The sequence below is a fragment of the Pygoscelis adeliae genome, unplaced genomic scaffold (assembly GCF_000699105.1).
Source record: "Pygoscelis adeliae isolate BGI_AS28 unplaced genomic scaffold, ASM69910v1 Scaffold13, whole genome shotgun sequence".
In the NCBI taxonomy this organism is placed as follows: Eukaryota; Metazoa; Chordata; class Aves; order Sphenisciformes; family Spheniscidae; genus Pygoscelis; species Pygoscelis adeliae.
Genome location: NW_008824499.1, coordinates 302,528 through 322,936, shown reverse-complemented (window position 1 = coordinate 322,936; position 20,409 = coordinate 302,528). Strand labels below are relative to the sequence as shown.

At 56.6% G+C, this 20,409-nt stretch overlaps 1 protein-coding gene across 1 annotated transcript in view; it reads right to left on the bottom strand.

The window, feature by feature from the left end:
- RASGRF1 (Ras protein-specific guanine nucleotide-releasing factor 1) overlaps positions 1-20,409 on the bottom strand; it is a 45,606-nt gene that overhangs the window by 24,144 nt on the left and 1,053 nt on the right. Inside the window, exons 2-5 of the mRNA XM_009321423.1 lie at positions 7,438-7,558; positions 6,302-6,449; positions 2,771-2,863; positions 1,279-1,532 (exon numbers count right to left, since the gene is read on the bottom strand). Coding sequence (XP_009319698.1) covers positions 1,279-1,532; positions 2,771-2,863; positions 6,302-6,449; positions 7,438-7,558 — 616 coding nt within the window. The remainder of the gene's footprint in view (positions 1-1,278; positions 1,533-2,770; positions 2,864-6,301; positions 6,450-7,437; positions 7,559-20,409) is intronic.

Genomic DNA, 20,409 nt, shown 5'->3' with positions numbered 1-20,409 from the left:
CAGGAATGGGCCAAAGCCTTTGCTGAGGAGGGCATGATGCCAGGCAGAGCTGTGCTGAGCCAGGGCAGCCCCACTCCTGCGGGCGGGCAATGCTCGGTGGGGGTGCAGCCCTTCGAGGCACCCATCTGCCTCCCTGTCCTGATGCTGCTGCCCACCCAGGGCACCCCTGCTCTCCCCAGCCTTGGCAGGACAGGGTTGCTCCTGGCTGGAGCTCTGAGCTGGCCCCGTGTCCTCCACTGTTCATTCTCCAAGAGACCCCACAGCAAGGGACCTCCTTCAGGCCACAGAGATGAGACAAGGCAGAGGAGGGGTGCTTGAGAGCGCTCACTCTGCCTGCGCTGGCCACAGTCAAGGCACTGGCTTCACACAAGCCCAGATGTGGCCGAAGACTGGAATTTGGGTTCTACATTTTGGGTCCCTCTCAGCTTCCAGAGAGAGCTGGCACCCCACGCAGCCCAGGGAGCTCACAGCAACAGCAGGAAGGGTCATGGAGAGCAACAGGAGCGAATGCCAGGAGCCGGCAAGCGCTACTCCCAGAGCTGCTCCCCTCAGCAAGGGACAAGTGGCTGGCACCTCCAGGGCTGGCAGGGCTGGTTGGTAGGACTTGCCGCTGGTATGAGTACCATCCATGGGATGCCTGCGGGGTGGGATGGACACCATCCGTTGGGGGGGAGCCGTGGCACCTGCCATTAAACCTGGCATATACTGCTGACATACTTGGCATCACCGTGGCCTGGCTGGGGTCAGCGAGCACCACCTCCCATCCCCGCCAGTGCCCGGGCCCAGCCACTCTCGGCACACTTTGCGGCGGCTGTGACCCCATATCGCAGCTGCAGGAGAGGCTACGCCTGCCCCCTCCATACCATCTCCCATGAGAGCTGCATCCTCCCCGCTTCGCTCGTCCATCGTTACCTATGGGCTGCTACTAATGCCAAAGGACACCGTCCTGCCCACTGCCAGAGCCAGGACCTCATACAGACAGGCTCCTGGCAGCCCCAACCCACTACTGAGGCCCTGGAGCATCAGCCTCCATGGCACCTCCTCGTGTCAGTGCTAAGCACTCAATGAGCTGCTTGTGCAGGTGTCCCATGGGGATGATGAGCTTCCATCCATAGCTTTGGGGGCCAGGCTGCAGGCTCCTGGGGAGTCCCCTGGCACCGAGCACCCCAACACCCATTCCCAGGGGAGGGCAGTGGGCTGTGGACACCAATGCCTGCCCAGAGGCTGCTGGCTCTGCCGGGGTGCCGCAGAGCTCTTGGAGCCCGGGATGGCACTCACCTGTTGAGGAATATGCTGCTGACGTCGTCGTGCGTGATGGGAGGCTTCTTGGAGCTGGCCGCCATCCGCAGCGGCCGCAGGAAGTTGTTGACGAGGATGTGGAGCTGCTGGACGTATTCGGCCTCCGCCTCCAGCATGCTGAAGACGACCTGGTTCCTCTTGCGCATGCTGTCGGCGTGGGGGGACCTGATGTAGTCCTGGATGATCGTCTTCCACTTCCTCCGGCACAACCAGCCCCGCAGGAAACTCTGCACCTGCCGAGGGAGCAGTGGCCGCGTTAGGGTCCAGGCTGATGAGCCGGGCAGGCGCCCCGCGCTCGGCACAGTGCAGGGGCCGCAGCTCTGCAGTGAGGTCTCCCTGGCTCTGTGCTGAGGTGTGCACAACAGTGCCTGTTACTGGTGCTGCTCCGAATCCTTCCGGCTGGGAAACGAACAATAACTCATTTAAATGCACTTTCTTATTGCAGACAATGTCCTCTTTTCCTTTTACAGAGATGCATGGAAGACTCCTACGAGAAGCAAGGATCCCATGTTGACTCCTGACCTCCTCCAGCACAGCCGCAATGTTGAGCACTTCCCTGCCAGCAGGACTGTGCGGGTACGGAGACTCCCAGCCCGCCTGGTGCTTAGCCCTACCCAGCACCCCACAATCACCCGGTGAGCTGGGGCACCAAAGCCCCCCTGGAGCCAGCACCTGTCTGGGCACCCAAACACACAGAGATGTATTAAGACACCTAGAAAAGCTTCCAAGCCTTCCTCATGTAAATGAGCATCCGCAGCACATCCCAGTCTGTGCCCAGAGCTCCGTCCATGTGTGCGGCTGCTGCCCACCACCCCAAGCCTGTGGGGTTCAACCCCATGTCCCCTGCATGGGGCAGCAGATGCCTGGGGCCGGGGGAGGCTTTCCTGGGGGTTGGGCGAGGGCAGGAAACCCTCCCTGAGCGGCAGCAGTGCTGGTCCCCTCCACAGCACCGTGGGGAGGCCATGGGACCTCCGCGTTTGCCAGGCTCAGGGAATCGCCTGCAGGAGCGGGGCACATGGCAAGCAGCATCTGCTGGCGAGTGTGGCTTGTTCTCCCCGAGAGCACTTTATCTGCAGCATATTTCCTCGTGGGGTCTATTGGTCCCTGCAGGAACACTGCTGGGTGGTGGCTTTTTCCTCACAAAAATAAAAGATGTAACCACAGCTGCAGGAGAAGCGAGATGTAAGAGGTGCTGTTTGTGCATGAGCCGGCACAGGCAGGGACGCCTTGCTCACCCGGGGAAAGCGGCGAGTGCCCCGCAGAGCAAACACAACCAACTGGGTTTCCAGTTTTGCAAAACACATTTTCCTCCTAAAAAAACCCCATTAGCAGAGGCACCTCCTCAGACAGCCCCCCCAGGCCAACCGCTCTGCCAGCCCCACATGGAGCGCGCCTGCCACGCCGCCATGAGCACCGGGCCCCCACCGAGTGCCAGCTCTGGCCCCCGCACCACTCACCCGCCACCACCCACCTTCTTGATTTTCTTGATGTCGCTGTCGTCGTCGCTGGGCACACTGGTCTGGCCGGCCTGGATGCGCTCGTGGTCCTTGAGCAGGGAGGCGATCTGCAGGCACAGGGTGGAGCCTGAGCAGCCGCCCCGGCACATTCCGGCATGTCCTGGGAGCCGAGGACAAACCCTGCTGCCGTGCAGTGCCGGGGAATGGCACGTGCCTCCAGCTTAACTACAGATACAGGGACATGTCGTGCTGATTCTGTCTTAATGGGAGATCGGTAGATGGAGCAGATAAAGAAATGCTGCAGAGCCGTCAGGGCGCTGCCGACTCCCCGGCATCTCCAGCACCCACCAAACACACCGCAGAGACAGGGACCTGGAAATCCTGCCAGGTACCCAATGCAAACCACATCTCCTTTTCCTAAAAAAGCCTTCATGGGCGAGTCGTTAAAAAATGAGTTGGAGAGAAAATGGCAGAAAAATCTCAAGTCATTTGCACCCTAAAACTTGCAGACGGGGACAAACTCTCATCCAGTCACAGCTTTCCAACACAAATTGGATCAAATCTCATTAGCTTCAAGCATTTGAATTTTTACTGTTTCTCGCCTGTACTTTTTCTCACTCCTCTGCTCATTGCCGTGTCCCTGCCCCCACCACTGCAACCATTTATAAAGCTACGGGAAAGGGTAGGAAAACAGAAAATGTACTATTCAGAAAATGAAAATTAGGAAAAATGTGATTTGAATTTTGATTTTACAGAAAATAATAAAAATAAGAAAACAACTTTGAAAGAGTACTTTCCAAAAAGTTTTGGAGAGAAAGGAGTTGAGATCTTTTTCAGTTGGAGACTCTGCTTCCCAGTGACGCTAGGAACTGACAGCAGCAGTAACTGCAATACCTGCCAAGCGCGTGTTGGTTTTTCGGTGTCTGGACTGTTAGGAAGGAAAGCAAAGTAAAGAACGAGAGGAGACAGCTGCTGGGGGAGGAGGACAGGGGCAGAAGCTGCTTCTGTTGCACGGTCACAGCCCAGGAAGAGGAGATGACTTCCACAAAATCCGAACTGTAACAAAGAGCTGTGTGTTTTCATGCCGTAAGAAGCCAAGAAATGCTATGGGTCAATGCAGTCACCGTATCTGAATGAAGCTCAACAGCCACCTCTTGGCGTCAAGCTCTCCCAAAGAGACCTGACCAAGCATTCAACGTGGAGGCATTTCCCCAAAACTTCTCACTGCCAGGTGCCGGGAGGGAGGGCGCAGGGCTGGTGCCTGGCGCAGGGCTGGGGATGAGCCCAATCCAGCCAGCCCCGCTTGTGCTACTGGTGCGGCCCGGCTGTGGCTCAGAGGGGCTCAGCTGGAGGCACCAGGGCTGCCCCGGCCCCCAAGCGTCCCTGCTCTCCCAGCCCAGCCCCCCCCAGCACCGCCAGCCTCAGCAGGAGCAGGAACACGCCAGAGAAAGCGGCCGCGGGCTCACAGGCACTGATTCAGCTCCTACGCAGCTCTATCGGTTTCACCCCATTTTATTACATGGGATTAGATGTTAGAAGAGATTTTAGAAATTTTTTCCTCTCCCTGTGCTTTCCTATGGAGTCTCAAGTCACCACACATCCCCTGCATCCCCTCTGCATTTAGGTGTTTGAGAGCACCGAAGCCATTCCCCGCGCTGGCTCTGGGCCCATCTCGGCCGGGACCCATGGCGCGGGTTTGCCGGTGCCATGGTTTTATTTTGGTTTCTTTTTTTTAAATTGAGTGAGCAAAATTTGCACATTAAAGTAGAAGCTGATTATTTGATCTCTGCTTCAAAGCATGTGGAGGATTAAAAATAAACCAAACCAATGCAAGGTAAAATCAAATGTACCTGGGCACAGGGGACGGGACAGGCTGCAGCTCTGCCAGGCTTCTCTGACCCCGACCCCTCAGCTAATTTCAGGATTCACAACACGCCTCCCACCTCCTCCAACTGAAAGCTCATCAGGCTGCTCATTGCCCCGCCGCTCGCCTCCCCTGCCCCTTACGCTGGCCACGCTCCCAGGGGAGCGGAGCTTGCCCCGACTTGGAGGCTGGACCGGACCCAGGGAGCTCCCAGCTGGCGCCGGACTGGGGCCCCAGAAGAAACGCCCCCACTGAGCGGGTGCTGCAGGCCGCGGCCAGGGCGGTTTTGGGGCTGATCCTGTTCTGTTGAGGAGAGCACAAATTCAGCAGTGCCGAAACCGCTCCTGGGAAAGGCTTGCGGCTCCCCAGTCCCCCAAGACTAAAAGCAGCCTTCAGCGTACTGCCTGCCCCAAGCCGTGGTTGGGGATTGCTATTGACCTGCGCCTTTTGACTCAAATATAAGGAAAACACCACCTTAAGGACGTGCCAACCCACTCCTGCCCTCGCCGCCTCTCCAACTGCCTCCTTCGTGGCAATTTTGAGATTTTTACTTACTCAGGGTCGACATCTCAGCCCAGCAGGCAGCAGGACCCGCTCCCAGCTGCCTCCACCACAAAGCCACTGCCCGACCCTCCCTGCCAGACACGAGGAGGGGGCCAGCGGCAGCACTGGCTTTGGGGTGTCCCATGCTCACCGGCCACCGCACCACCAGCACCAACACCCACCAGCAGCCGAAACCGACGCAGCGAGAGGGTACCGAGGGCCGGCTGCAGCCCTGCAACGCAGGTGGCCAGGCAACATGGGGCATACCCACACCTCCGAGCATCCTCTTCCCCAGGTGCCTTAGAGACACGAGCTTCCCTCGGCACTGTCTGCTGAGTCATTTTTGCATTTTGTTCCTTTGTCTGCCGTAATCCACGTCGTGTCAACCCTTCCTACGACCCAACGCTGCAAACTACTGAACAGCAAACTGCTGCGAGAGCTTCTGGGACAAGCTAGGGACAACAGGTTTTATGGGTTGCTCTCATTGAAGAGAACACTCCCTTCTTAGCAAAGTGTTTGTTTTGTTTATAGCACCATGCATATTAATTCCCTGATGTACTCAGGTTATGCAGCTTGCACCTGGCACAGGTTCCCTCCTGAGGCCACAGACACCTCTTCCCTTTTTCGGTTACTCCTCTAGCATTGCACCTCTTGGCAGATGTTACCACCAGGCATGCAGCACACAGAGGGGGCCTAATCAAAGTATCTAGGATGAAAGTAAGGCAGGCAAAATGGTAAGATAGGGAGTCTCCATCCCTCCCCCAGTACCTACTCCTGAACCCAAGGGACCGGCTCGCTAGCCCGTTCCCCAGCGCTCATTGCTGGAGCAAACCCTTCCCTGCAGCAGTGTCCCAGGGCCGAGGACTACACCGAGCCCCGCACACGCACCGTGCCTGGGCAGTGCAGCCACAGCCGCTCGCTGCATGGCTCCTGCAAGAAAAACCTCCAACAAAGGTGATGCCCTCGCCCCTCTCTGCAAGAGAAGGGGCCAGCCTGATGTCGTTAAAACAAGCATAAATACGCTGGCTGCGATGTCCCCTGGTCCCTGCCAGTGCAGCAATGCCACCTGCCCGCCCACAGCCCGCGGGTTGCCCTGGGGAGCCGCAGCGCATCCACGGGGTGACGCCAGGCTTTTCACCTCGGCCTTCAGGCGCTCGATCTCGATCTCCCCATCCTCGATCTGCTGGCGGAGTTGCTTGGCAACAGTCTTCTCCGTTTCCACAATCTGCAGGAGATGGAGGTACTTCTGCATCAGTGCCTCGTGCTCCGTCGCCAGGTTCCTGTAGCTGCAAGGCAGACACAGACGTGAGCACCCCTCCTCCTGCGGACCTGCTGCCATGGCCCCCCCGGGATGTGCACGCAAAATTAGGTGACTGCATGCTGTGGTTTGCTGTGGGAGGGTTCTCCTTCCCAGCTGCCTAGTCACTGCCCTTGCCCCTCCGGCTCGGGGCACCTGCAGGGTGAATGAACTGGGAGGTGGCTCTTGCAGTTTGGGATGCTGCTACTCAGAACTGACCAATTTGGAGAGGATTAGGGTTCCCCGCGAGAGTGCAAACAGAAAAGATAACACAAATTTTAAGGAAATGGTAGGAGACAAGAAAAAATAACAAACCCATGGCCAAACCTCTCTCACCTACCACGTCCCAAAAGTTTAATGAGAAGGAGAGCACTTTTAGCACAAGCTCTTACGGACATCTGCTCTCATTAAGGTGCTGCAGCAGATGATATTTCTCTAATCTCCTGCATACGACACTCATCTGCCCCCTCTTCTCGCTGCCAGCCCAGCAACCTCCTTCACCGGACACACGGCTGTGCCGTACCGGCCCCTGACTACTCTCTCCTGGGCAACAAGTGGGCTGCGCTAGCATTCCCACAGCACAGAAACATGAGCCTGGAAAAACCTCTTTCTGACTGTTTTTGCTATTCCAGATGAAACCCTTCCTGGCGGCCTTTGAACCCAATGGCAAATCGGGCATCCCTCCGGCACCAGACTGGGACAGGCAGCGCCAACCTGCCAGGTTGGCTGCCCTGCACGGGACGGGGACAGGCAGGCACGGGGCTGGGTGGGACGTGTCTGAATGCAGCCTCCTGTGCAGCACGAGGGTCCCCAACATGGGGCTGGGGGCCAAAAGCGCTCTGCTCTGCCTGCCAGCAGTGCCTGGCTCAATGGCTCCCTGCCCGCAGCCCTGCCCGCAGCTCCCCGCAGCCACCCTCGGGCATGGCTTTGCCTCCGACACCCCCCATCCCAGGGTCTGCGCTGGCGGAGGGCAATACCTGGCATGAGCTATGGCTGCCACCCACTCATCGCAGTCCTTGGCATCCTCGGTCCTCAGCTCCAGGGTCTTCTGGTTCTCGTGGTTGAAATTAACGGTAAAGTAATGCTGTGGGAGCAAACAGAGGGTGAGGTTACCGCTCGCTCTCTCAGGGCCATTAGAAAAGTGCTTTATGGTCAACCACAGGTTGCTTAACATAAAAAAAAAAATCTGAAATACCAGGAGCACAGCCGAGACATGCTGCCCTCAGTGCTCTGGGAAAAACCGCTCCTTGCCGGCGAGGCAGCGCAGCCGTGCCACGGGCGAGGACGGCGCTGAGAAATGCTCCGAGGGGAAATCCCGCTGAGCAAACACCGGGCTTCAGATAAACCTAAAACCACTGAGGTCTGGGAGGCTGCAGGCTTGAGCCTGCGGCGATCGCCTTGGGGACAACCCTCACCTGGGGAAAGGGGCAGATGAGCAAGGCCGTTTAGCCAGACCCCACACCAGGCTGCCTGCATCCCTGCCTGCACAGACAGGCAGCGAGCACCCTCAGACACCAAAACAAAGCCCCGCTGCTGCCTGGGGCTTGACGTTGAGCAAAGCCCTGGTCCCACGTGCTCGCACCGCTCGAGCTGGGAGGCTCTAATGGGCAACAGTGTGATAGGACTCAGCGCAGGACTATATTTAGCCTCCCTTGACATTTACAGTATTTGTGCTAATTGTGCGCGGTGGCAGCCCGCGTCGGCTGGGGTTTGTGCTGCTCCTGTGCTTTCCTGCAGTCTCCTAGGAAACAGGTACCACGCTGCAATGCCGGATACTGCCTGGAATAACTGGGCTAAACCGAAACCCACCAGAAAAAGCTCATCCTGACATTATCTGCTCCTCTGTTAGGTTTAACGAGGGATCTGAATTAACAGGTATCTTGGCAAAAAAAAACAAACAAGCCCAACCTGCAGCAGCCACTTGCTCCCTGGCATGAGCCCCGCTGCTTCCCAGGATGGCAGGCAGCAGCCGGCCGTGACCGCAGACCCTGGCGCACCATGAAAACACAAACGGGCACCACAACGCGGGGAGGAGCTCGCGTGGGAACCTGCCCCGGTGCTGGGCTGCAGGCAGGGACGGGCAGTGGGGTGCTGCGCCAGGGCAAGGCTGGCACTCACCCAGTACAGCTGGCCAGTCCAGCACCGTCACCGCCCCTGTGCTGAACACCAGGGGTACTGCTTACCGTGCCTCCCCAAAACAGGGCTACATCTCCCACCCCTAACCCTACCCCTACTGCTCCCAGCTCTCCCCTGTCCTCTCCCTCCCCGGGCATCTTTACTCTCGTCCCCTTCCCATCCCTAATCAGGACCAGGGGTGTTAAGGAGAAGGACCTCCAGATGGATGCAGGAGGCTTTCAGTGAAACTGGCACACAGGGGAGCTGAGGTGCAGCTGGTCGCTGTTCCCGGCTGATGCTGGTGCAGGCAGCACGGACGGACGGACACCCAGCTCCCCCACCCAGCACCACACCCACCTAGGGCTCGTGTCTTGCTGGGCGACAACCTGAGAAACCCTCTGAGCTTCCTCAGCCCGTCCAGGTCCTGCAGAGGAGGAGAAGGGGGAGCCCGGGGACCCCGCACTGCCCTGGGGCCAACACCAGAGCCCTCCTTCAGAAACAGCTCTTTTGCCTTTGTGGGGCAACTGGTTGTTCCTGCGACCCTGTGAATATGCGTCTCCTTTACTGCCGTCCAGGATCCTTTGGGTGCAATATCTTTTTATTGCTGATCCTGTGGACAAGTTTTCTCCTTATGGAGCCTTCTCCATGGTAAAACATGCCATTGTCCGTCTCCCACCCCTTTCCCAACCCACTGTGGCCAGGCTGGTGAGAGCTCCGGGCAGCCGGGCTGGCAGCTTGCCTCTGTCTGCGGGACACGTCTGGAACTGCAGCAGCTCCACAGCCCTTCACTTCTCATCCCCTTTTCTTCTCCCTCCCACCCCCAAAGGCTTTTATTGGCAACAAGACATCTCTGATAGAAAATTCACGATAAATTTTTGGTCTCTGAAACTGTACAGGTAGTTACGCCTCTCTGCTTTATGCCCACCTCTCTTACATACCTTCCCTTGCAAACAGCATTAAAAAGAGCTCATCAGATTGGCAAGTCTGGAAATCCTCCCCCTTAAACACCGACTCAGGAATATCACCAGCCATGCCAGGGCACTGCCAAGTACTCACTCCCCAGTCCCGGTGTCCTGACCGTAGGGATGTGAGGGGTGGGAAAGCCCCTTCTCAGCCCTGGTGCCCCTGCGAGCTCCCAGTGCCACAGGGACAAACTGCCTCAACGCCGCGGCACCTGCATCCACCGACCCATGCTCCACCAATGCCAACAGCCAGAGTTCGGCTGAGTCCCCGCGGCACCAGAAACACGAGCAGATGCCTCTGTGGCTCCCCCAAACCAGTCCCTGCCTGGAGGGAGGGGACAGGACGGCAAGCCCTGGGCTGCCCTTCTCAGGCGCTGTGGGTCCCTTGGGGGAAGCGGGGGACGATGCAGCACCCGTGTGTGCTCCCATGGGCCAGCGCACCCGCTGAGAGCCCTGCGCCCACGGGCAGGACCAGGCATCGTGACGAGTTAGAGCGCCCTGATCTTACCCAGGGCCCTTTGGAAAAGCAGCACCTCACACAGCTTCGGGACTTGTGGGATTTTAAAATAAGGGGTGGCAGAGCCCGTGGCAGGGACTGGGGGCAGGGCCCCGGGACGGGCGCCCCCCCTGCCTCTCCCCCTGCTTCGCCCACCAGGTCCATCAAGGCACCTCCCTGACACACCAGCACCAAAAGCATTTTGACAGATGGCTTCCTGCTCATCTAATTTAAACCCAGAAACTCCTGAAGGTTTTGCAAATAGCAGTTTCAATGCTGTCAGCAGCGGAGACAGATGATAAGGGTCTGAAATTTTCCTACTGCGGCCAGGTTCAGTCCCGACCGCTGCTCCATGTACAATTAAAAGCCGGTTCCTGTGAGTACACGCGCCGCAGCTCCCTGTGTCACTCTGATTTATCCCCATACAATACCCAGGAAGTGCAGCACGCTTGAAAGGAGGAAGTTATTTTATATTTGAATAATAAAACTCCCACCACCTTTTATCTCCGCCTAAATTATGATCCTTCTCTGTTATCACAGTGACACATCAAACTTGACAGCCCGTGAGCGTTTCCAGTGGCACTCACTGTGTTGGGGGCCGAGGCTCGGTGGCAGCGCGGTCCTGGCCGGGCAGTGGGACAGACCCACAGACAGGACCAGCCGCTCACCAGCACCAGGCAGAAAGCAGGGAGCAGAAGGATGAGCCCCTGCCTCCAGCACCACCCAACGCCCAGCTTCCCCAGGGCAGTTAGAGCTGCTGGGCCACCCTTGCCTGGTGCAGAGCACGAATTACCTGCAGCTTCAGTTTGCTTCTTCTCTTGCTTTTTGCTCATTTGAAGACCTCATTAACTCACAGCCATGGAGGCACTGACACCCCTTACTCCAACCACCTCTCACTCTGCTTCCTGACAAACTAAGCAGATGCAATTCCTTAAGTCCCTCATTATGGGGCATTTTCCAGCCTCCCCCATTTCTGTGGTGCCTTCTGAGCACCTGCTGCCGGATGCGCAGCCCCCCGGCACAGTGGGATGTGGGGCCCCCTGGCACTGCGGGGGTTTTATTTCAGGAAACCCCAGGGGGACACAGCAGTTCTGCCTGAAAGAATGACACAGGAGCATTTCAGGTCACAAAGTGAAATGTTAAAAAAAACACCCAGGGCCAGCCACAGCTCTGCGACTACTGCCCGGCTTTTCCCAGGTCCTGCCTGCTGCAGGGAAGGGAGGGTGTTGGACACCAGGGGGGCAGTTACCAAAGTCCCTGACAGGCAGAGACCCCCTGGCTCGATGAGACACAGCCTGTGGTGCCAGAGATCCCTGCGGCCTCTCCTCTCTCACATCTTAACTCAGGCATATGGCAAACCAAGCGCTCGGCACCCCCTTGCCCCGCAGGGCTCGGAGGCTGCTCTGGCCCTAGAGCTTTTCACCGGGGAAAGACAGCGCGAGCCGAATCCGTCCTGCAGACCCCAAACTGCCAAGGCTCACAGGGAGATGGCTGCAAACGGGTTTCAGCAGAAGCAAACAATGTCTTTTTCTTCAGCCTCAGAAACTCCAGTGTTTCACACTCATTCAGTTGGAGGCAGCCACCACCATGGAGGACTACAGCTCCAGCAGGAGTTTGGCAAAGTCCCGTACCTGGACGCCGAGCGCTGTCATGAGTGCTGTCATGTTGGGCAGCCGCAGCTTGAGAGGTGCTGGCAGGAGAGGGCCAGGCAATGCCTGCACGGGCAGGGGCTGCTCCTCCAGGGACCTCACAGCACCCGGCAGCAGCCGGCAGCTCAAAGATCATTTCCAGCAGTTGCTCCTGGGGTGCCCTGGCTGGCATGTGCCTGGGGCTCTGCTCAAGCGTGGCCCAGCTGGGAGGGACCTGGCCTGGCACCCGCCGCGGTGCAGGACCCCTGAGTCCACTCCTGAAACTCTGCTCCCTCTGTCGCTTTTTCTGCAAAAAATCCCCAGCACCAGCTTGGCTATTTTTACTGAGAGGAGAGTACAATAGCAAAATGCTGCTCGGGAGCTATTTCTGCTTCCAGAACCTCAACAAACGACTTTGAATTAATGAAGAAGACTACCCGAGTGATTAATGTGCAGGGACTATCTCCCCAGAAACGTCCTCCCGCGTGTCTGCTGTCCCTGGGCTGGCACAGTTAGTGCAGCAATGGCTCTGCCCTCCTGCCATGCCCAGTGCCGGAGAAGCAAAACCTCCTGCGTGTGCACCCCCAGACGTGGGTCCCTGCCACCCCGGGACATGGGTCCCTGTGCACAGCAAGACATGGGTCCCCGGTGACCCCAAGATGTGGGTCCCTGCACACCCCAAGATGCGCTTTGCCTGCTCCCATGCCCGTGTCCGTCTGACGCCCATTCCCACCTGCCGTGGCTGGGACGTTCGGGCTCCTCCATCCTCCACATCCTCGATAGAAGCCAACGAGATGATAACAGAGAGCATGTTTGCCATTGTGCTTTGGGGGTTCCCATGCTGGGTTCTTGCTGGGACACAGATCCCCTTGTCCCATGGCCACGACAAGGTGCCACGTGGTGTTTCTGCAGGGATGAGCTCCCATGCGACTCCATGTCTGCAGTGAGCCAGGCTGCTCGCTGGGCTCACTGCATGCCATGCCAGCAGCTGCACCAGCATCCTCCCGTGCCCCCCCGCTGTGCCCAGCTGAGAGCTGCCCGGCCCTCCCACGCCCGCTCACCGTGGCAGAGCCGCACGCACCGGGGCTTCAGTTCCACAGCACCCAGCTGGCCAGCGCCGTCCCTCTCTACCCACAAAGACCCGACCGGTGCCCAGCCATCGGCTCAGGGTCCAGAGGGAACACACGGAGCTACAAGACCGTCCCGGTCTGCCACACTGGGATGTTGCTCTCACCTCCCCTACCAGAGCCACCAGCACACCAAGAGCTCCCATGCCCCAGGACACCAGGAGCAAAGGGTTGGTGCCACAGGATCCTCAGACAGCCACCGACACCGCAGCACCGGGGACAAAACAGCAAATTTTCCGGTTTGCCAGAGTAAAGCCAAAGAAGGGCAAAGCAGAGCCAGGCCTGCCATAAGCAAACCCACTGCTGCTGGTCCAGCTAAGCTCCTGAAGGGTTTTACTTTGCTTCTTGCCTTCTGCTAAGTAAACACATAAATAAATTCAAATAAGCTTTAAAATGACACATTATTTCCAAAATAGAAAATCAACATATTCCAGAATTTTTTTAAACTTGGAGCAGAGCATTTTCCAGCCCGAACAACTTGCCAGACCGCTCTCGATGTCGTGACCAACGGCGACTGGACACTTTTCCTGCAGACCCATGCTGGTCACAGACGGTGCCCGGCTCTGCTGAAGGCCGGGGACCAAGACAGAAACATCCTCAGCAACACTGCCTGCGCAGAAGCGGTGACCATCACCCCTTCCCACACGAAGCGGTTTTGTTGTGCCGTCACAGGGGCCTTTCCGCCCTGTGGCAGATACCTCCTGCCATCCCTCTGCAGTGGGGACACTCCCTGCCATGCCGGGGACGTGTGTAGCCTCCATCCGCCCATGGCAGATAGGTATGTGGCCGCCTGTTCATGAAGCTGACAATTATTACAGCTGACATAAAGGGCAAGGGAGGAGAATTTTCCTGCTCTGGATGGATGAGTTTAAAAATCCACAGCCAGCAATGGCAGCTTTTAACTTCCCTGACCTACACAGCATGTGCTCTGGGAAGACAGGACCTGGGGACTGGGACGGAGGAGATGGGTGGTCAGGCAGCTCATTTGCTTGCTGACAATAAGAAAAAATCCCAGAAGCAGAAATTTGTGTCCTCTGCTTCAGGACAGACCGTAAGGATGCTCACGCACGGGCACTAGAGCTGAGCATCAGCTGAGTTGGGTGGGCTTCACCCACGAGCGGGGCAAACAGCAAGCAGGGGACCCTCTGCAGCGGGAGGCTTCACCCCATGTGAATCCCACCCTAAGTCTTGTGCAGAAATATTTGTAAAAAAAAAAAAGGCAGACCAATTTCTCCCTCTCTGGCACATTACCCAGTGATGCTGGCAGATGGGCACGCAGGCATCGCCAGTACCACGCAGGCGTTGCCTGTACCACACAGGCTCAGCCTGGTACAGGCAATGGCTGCGAGGTACCGGCGGTGCCTGCATGCTATATGCACCATGAGCACCCTCGCCGCTCACGGCTTGGAAATACAGCCTCGGCATCACTCTATACAGTAATTAATGAAGAAACCAGCGTTATACCAAAGTCCTAACCCTGGGTATACCGGACATTCATACCTCTGCCAGACTTTATGTATGAATATCGCCATTGCTATAATGACTCTGCACCTTCGTGTTTGCAAGAAATCTGCAAATTGTGTATGTGCAGCTGAGAAAATGTATTTGAGGCTGCTGAGACTGGGCTGGGGAAAGGTTTCTTTCCTCTCTCCTCCTGCTTCTTTAACAGATTCCACTAATCTGTTGGATGAGAAAGTGTGAATAAAGGGGATGGACTGGCATCACATTTAAACACAAAAATGGCACACATTTAAAACACAAAAAACCAGCAGGATAATCTCCAAATTTACGAGTAGTTCGGGTTTAGGTTCACAAATTGTGATTTATGTTCAAAAAATCAGATTGCATGTAAATACATTTAGGTTTCTGTGCTGATGGTATGAGTTACTGCTGCGTTCAGCTCATTGCAGAAAGCCTGGCTAAAAGTACATGAGTTTAGGAAAAAAGTTTTAACTTAAAGTTTATAAAAATCCAACAGGACAACAGGCCAGCTGCACGGCAAAGACCCACCTGAGCAAATCAGGTGAATTAATCTTATGGGAAGAGCCAAACAGCTTAAGCCAAGAGATCTCTTAATCAGAAGTGGTCCATACATTTTTAAAAAACATCATATTGAAAAAAGTCCTTTTAAACTTTTCAATACCATTTTCTTTTTCAGATTTTTTGTTTTACAGGTGAAAATGCTCTCGGCCTTTTTGCTTTATCAGAAACCAACCTCTACTGACTCCCGGTCTTTGGCAACCAAAATATTCCAATACCTATTTTACTACTTCAGCTCAGAGTTTGGATGCACAAACCCACTTTCTCTCAACCATCCAACAACCAGCAGCTTCTCCGACAGGATTCCCACTGCCCCAGAGGGGGCTGCTGCTCAAGCACCCAGCTGCGGACTTTGGAAGCTGGAGCTCAAGTATCTGAGACATCGATGCTAAACTTAACTCTGGATCTGGAAAACCTCGGGAAGGTGTTGAACGCCTGCGCTGGGGCTTGGGACAGGCAATCATTCACTGCTGAGCACACAATACCCCAACGTACCTGGACGCCGTCCACAACCTCAGGGGCCATGCAGGGACATGCACTTTGCACTCATGATGATGTGCAAAAGGCAGCTATCGATTACGGTGGATCTCAGCCTTTTGGAAAACAATTTGTAAACATTAAAATGTTTACAGCCCTGACCACCAGTGGTGGATGAGTACGTTTAACGTACGCACCTTGCTTTGGTTCACGAGTACTGCAAACACTGGTTTGGCCAGTCAGTACCACCAGCGGAGCGGCCCGGGCTGCAGCTGGCCCTTGACGATGGTGACGAGCACAACCTCAGCCACAGCTCCCGGCTGCCATCTGCCCAGCATCCCCATCAGCTCACATCATGTGTGCTGCTGGGGGAACAATTCATTCCATGACTTTAGCTCCTTTGTTCACAGAACATCGGTAAGAAGGCCATGTTGTCCCAAAATTGCCTTATTTGGATTTATATGACAAATTTGAGGAATAGTTTTTCATCCTGTGACAAAGCCAGTTCCCGCACAGGCAAGGTGTCCTGCACTCAGACTCAGCTGTAATCACTTCATCGTGATCAGTCACACGGATCACACTACATTATCCTGTCCTTTGAATAAGCATCCTGTGAATAATCAGAAAGATGGCAATCAGGCAGCAGTACACTCAGACCGATACCCCGAAGAAAAAACAGACTTTTCTAGAAGACGAGAAGCGCGTTACCCTCCTGTGCAAAGCATGTTTTGCACAGACCCGGCTGCGGCTGGATGCATGGCTAACACAGGATTTCCGTGCGGCACGGGGATCGCTTGCTGTCTCCAGGCAGCCCTGCCGTACCAACCAGCACCTGCTGATTTTGCTTCGCTGCCTTCGTGCTGGTCTCTGGTGGGTGGGCAGCCGCCCCACACCCTGCGCGGGAGCATCCTCGCCCCACCGCCCTGCACCCCCAGAGCACAGCAGAGGGTGCCCAGGCTGTGAGGCAGCCCTGCTCAGGGTGTCCATGGATGCCCTGCTCGCCCCAGTGAGAAGCTGCTCTGTCCCCTCCTATCCCCGGGACCGGAGCTGCACACTGCTCTGAGCCCTTTCCCGCCCGCCTCATTTCAGGACCATGTTCAAAGCTGCTTGTGGGTCTTCTGCTGCTGCTCCCACTCATCTAGAGCACAGCCCGTGGCCCGGATAACCCCGGGCAGCTGGGCACTTAGCAGAGGTGCCCAGGAGGGGAACCCATCACCTGGGACTCCCCTTGCCATTGGTGGAAAGAGCCAGGGGGTCCCGGGGGGCACAGGCTGCTTGCCATTGCCATGGGGGCTGGGACAGCAGCACCCAGCAAAGGCACCTCCATCTAATGCTAGAGGAGAAGGTCTGGGCAAATGCCCGGCAGCTCTGGAAGGGCCATCGCCACCCTCGTCTGCAGAGGGACCAGCAGCGGGCGCCTGCCCAGTCCCACCCGCAGAGCGAGACTTGTCCCTAGCTCACCCATAGCAGCCCTTTCTGAGGGTACCAGGAGCTCTGTCCAGGTGAACCCCCCCGTGCAGGGACAGGCACAGCTGGATCCCGTGGCCCGCGCTGCTGCACACCCAGGGAGCTGCCTGAGCTCTCCTGCCGCCAGGGACGGCTCTGTCAGCGGGGCCTGAGGCTCGGCTCCAGGAGAGCTGGAGCTGCCGGGCTGGCTGGGGCTGCTGCAGGTACCTGACTCCCCGTGAGGGCAGGTGTCCCCGAGGCACCCAAGCATCCCCCAGCTCTACTTCCCACCAGCTCTTCCAGTGTCTCAGAGACGGATGCCACTGGACAGGGTGTCCTCGGTGACTGTGTTTTGTCTCTGCTCAGCACCCGCTACTCCGTGCTGCTGGTCCTAAGAAAAGGCGTGACTTTCTCATGCCCTCCTTAGCTGTGCAGGGAAATGAGCAGGACAGGAGCTGGACATACTCCGGGGAGATGGAAGACAAAGTCCTTCCCCAGCGTGCCAGTGGGAACCGTTTCCACAAGCCTTCTCCCATCCCACTGGGAGACTACAGCCACATGTGCCCACCTGCTGACCACTCGTCTTCAGCTTTGCATCATGGTACAAAATGCTTCCCTGAGTCTCCCCTATGTAACACCTAATGTTACACCTATCCCTGGCAAATGCTTCAGAGATGGGGAAGAAAATCTCCAGCTATAGGCTGCGTGTTCACAAAAGCAGCCCAGGCTTTGTGGGAAAAAAAGACTCATAGCTCCAGAGAGCTTCTGAGTTTCAAGTCAAGGGTTTCGCACAGTGCTACCACTTGACTCAGCATCATGTTGGCTCTTGTCTGAGGCACAGAGGGCTGCTGGTTAAGAATAACTCATGGCATCAGGGTACCGGTCTGCAAATCCAACTCAAGGCTGGATCCACGGAGCAAACCCAGCCGGGATTCCCGCTGCCCGACTCACGTGCAATGGAGAGCCCTCACCCCACACCAGGGCCTGCCCAGCCCTGAGCATACTGCCGCGAGGTTGGGGACAGATTAGCTCCGGACCTCCACGCCTGCTCAGCTCCTCTGCCAGGATCTCACTTTGGCTGCACCCCACCACGTGCAGTCCCACCCAGGGCACCCCGTGTCCTGCCCGCCCTCCCCTGCAACGCAGCACAGACCTGGGGTGTCTCTCATGGCCCCTTCCACCAAGAGGCAGGAGATGTGACCACATGAAAGCACATCCCAGCATCCTCACCCTCGAGAGACCGGAGACAGCACGTCCCGGGGGGCGGCATGGCCCAGACACCACGGCAGAATAAAAGGGAGGGTTCACCCCTGTCCCAGCACCGCTGGGCACGCGCCCATCACGCTGCTGACACCACCGCCCCGAGCAGCCCAAACGCCAACCTCCCGGACTGTGCAGGGCAGCGCAGGCAGAGCCGGCAGACCCTTCCTCCGGGCCACAGCCTGAAGCCCACCCAACAATAAAATATCTTCCAAATCAAACTGGTTTGAAGAAAATTTCATTTGCAGAAAAGCGTAACAAAAACAGAAAAGAAAGTTTCCAGAGGCATCCAAATCCCCTTTTCAGTGTTTCAGTTTTTCAAATAACTTTGCTCCTTTATTCTCACATGTACACGCTAAAAGTACACTGCATTCCCAGAAAAAAAATGCCCCACCAAAGTGAAATACGTGAACTTTAAAAAAGAGGGGGTTTTGAAAGACCCACCTTTTAAAATTTCTCCTTTGTGGAGAATTTGAAACCTTTCAGGCTTTACTCCAGTGAAGAAGGAATCTAAACCTGAAATTCCTCTGCTGCAGGGAATGCTGTCCTCATAGCTCCAGTTGAAACTGCCCGGATAGATAAATACAGTCAGAAAACAATTAATGGTGATCACTGGCAATGCTAGAAAATTCCTCCGCACCTTCCTTTCAAAGGAAGATCCGGCGATGCTGAACACCGCTCGGTACCAAGTGAGGTGGAAGAAAACATTTGATCTGGTTTGCAGAACTCGGACACCTTTCTCTCAGAGACCTGCCGGCTTTGCTTGCCGTTTGCTTGCTTTCACCCTCCTGCACAGACCGTGCTGCAGATCTGCACCATAAATATTCCGCTGCTTATCTCATCTGGTATGCCATTAATTAGTTTGCAAAGCAGTGGGCATTCAAGTGCTTGAGCACTTTCATTTAAATTTGCCCTAATGAATTACACAAAATTATGAGCCAGACGCTAAATCTTGGTAAATCGGTGCAGATCAGCGGCCTGGTAAATATTTGGTGTGGCAGGATCTCACTGCGCCGTGACAGCAGCCCCTCATTTACACTGAGAATAAATCTTCCGGGTGCATTTTGAAATGGAAAGGGGCTGTGACATCCTCCCCTTAATGTTCACCTGGTGGAAAATCCCTCCTGCACAAACACGAGGAGTCAGAACCCGGTGAGCAAGCTTGATTTAAACCTGGCTAGCAAGCTTGATTGAAGCCGAACCAGGAACACGCAACAACATCTATTACGCTGCTACCTAAAAGGACACAGCTGACAAAACAGGACAGCAGCGTGACCCCCTTGCAGACACAGACCCTCCCTTGCTGCTATAGTCAACCGTGCGGTACACCAGTGGCTGCTCCAATGCAAGAGCCAGGACTGTGAGGAGGCACAACTGTTGCAAAAAAACAGTATTTTGATCTGAAGAGGGAAATATTCCCGTGATCCCTGCCAGGAGTGAGAAGACGTGCCGTGGAGCGGTGGTGCTGCACTGCCTCACTCCTGTGGCAGGGCTTTTTGGAGTGCTGAGCGTGCCATGATTAGCCAGAGGCAATTAAGGAGCTTATTTCCTCCCAGCCGGCCCCTTGCCTCAGGCGGGTGCCCACGGGGCCTGTCCTGCAGTCTGCCGGCAGTGCTCACCACCACCTCCCTGGGAGCCTGCTTAGGCAGAAATTATGCAAGACCTGCAGAGCTGGACCCAAAATGCATGGTGGCTCCTGCAAGCGCCCAGCCTGGGCTGCCAGGGCTGGGAAAACCCCCCCCGCCTCTCCTTGCAAGGGGCTTCCCGGTGCCCTCTGCAACATGGGCACCCAACTGGGTGTGCGGCTGCACTCCATGCACAGTGATCGAGGGGTGAATTCAACCACAACGGGCTCCTCTCCACATTCATGAGACTGGAGGTGATTTTGGAAGCTATGGCAGCGATGGACAGGGATTTGCACCCCAAGGCTGGAAGCCAGTCCTTCCTCCCCCCTTACCCGGCACCAACCCCTTCCCTGCCTGGCTGCTCAGACGCTCCCCGAACTCCAGCAAACGACACCAGACAAACAAGCCAGAGGTCGCCAGCCCTGCACGCCGCGCTGCTCGGTGCCACCCTGCCCAGCTAGGAAAGGCGCAGCCAGGGGAGAGAAACCCACCCCCGGGCCCGTCAGAGGCTGCCGTCCCTGCGGCTGTGTCCCCAGGCACTGCCGGAGGGGACCCAGATTCTCCCAGGGCCTCACAACGTCTTTGCTATTTCAGTGCTGTTCCACCCGCAGACATTAGCATCTGGCGAGGAGCACTGCAGCCAGGTACCAGCCCTGCGTGTGGCATGGGGGGCCCCCGGCTCCGCTTCTCCCCACCTCCCGGGAGGGGATGCACAGCCTTTCCAGCCGGGTCTGTTACAGGAGCATGAACCGCACGTGCGGGGAGCGGGAGCT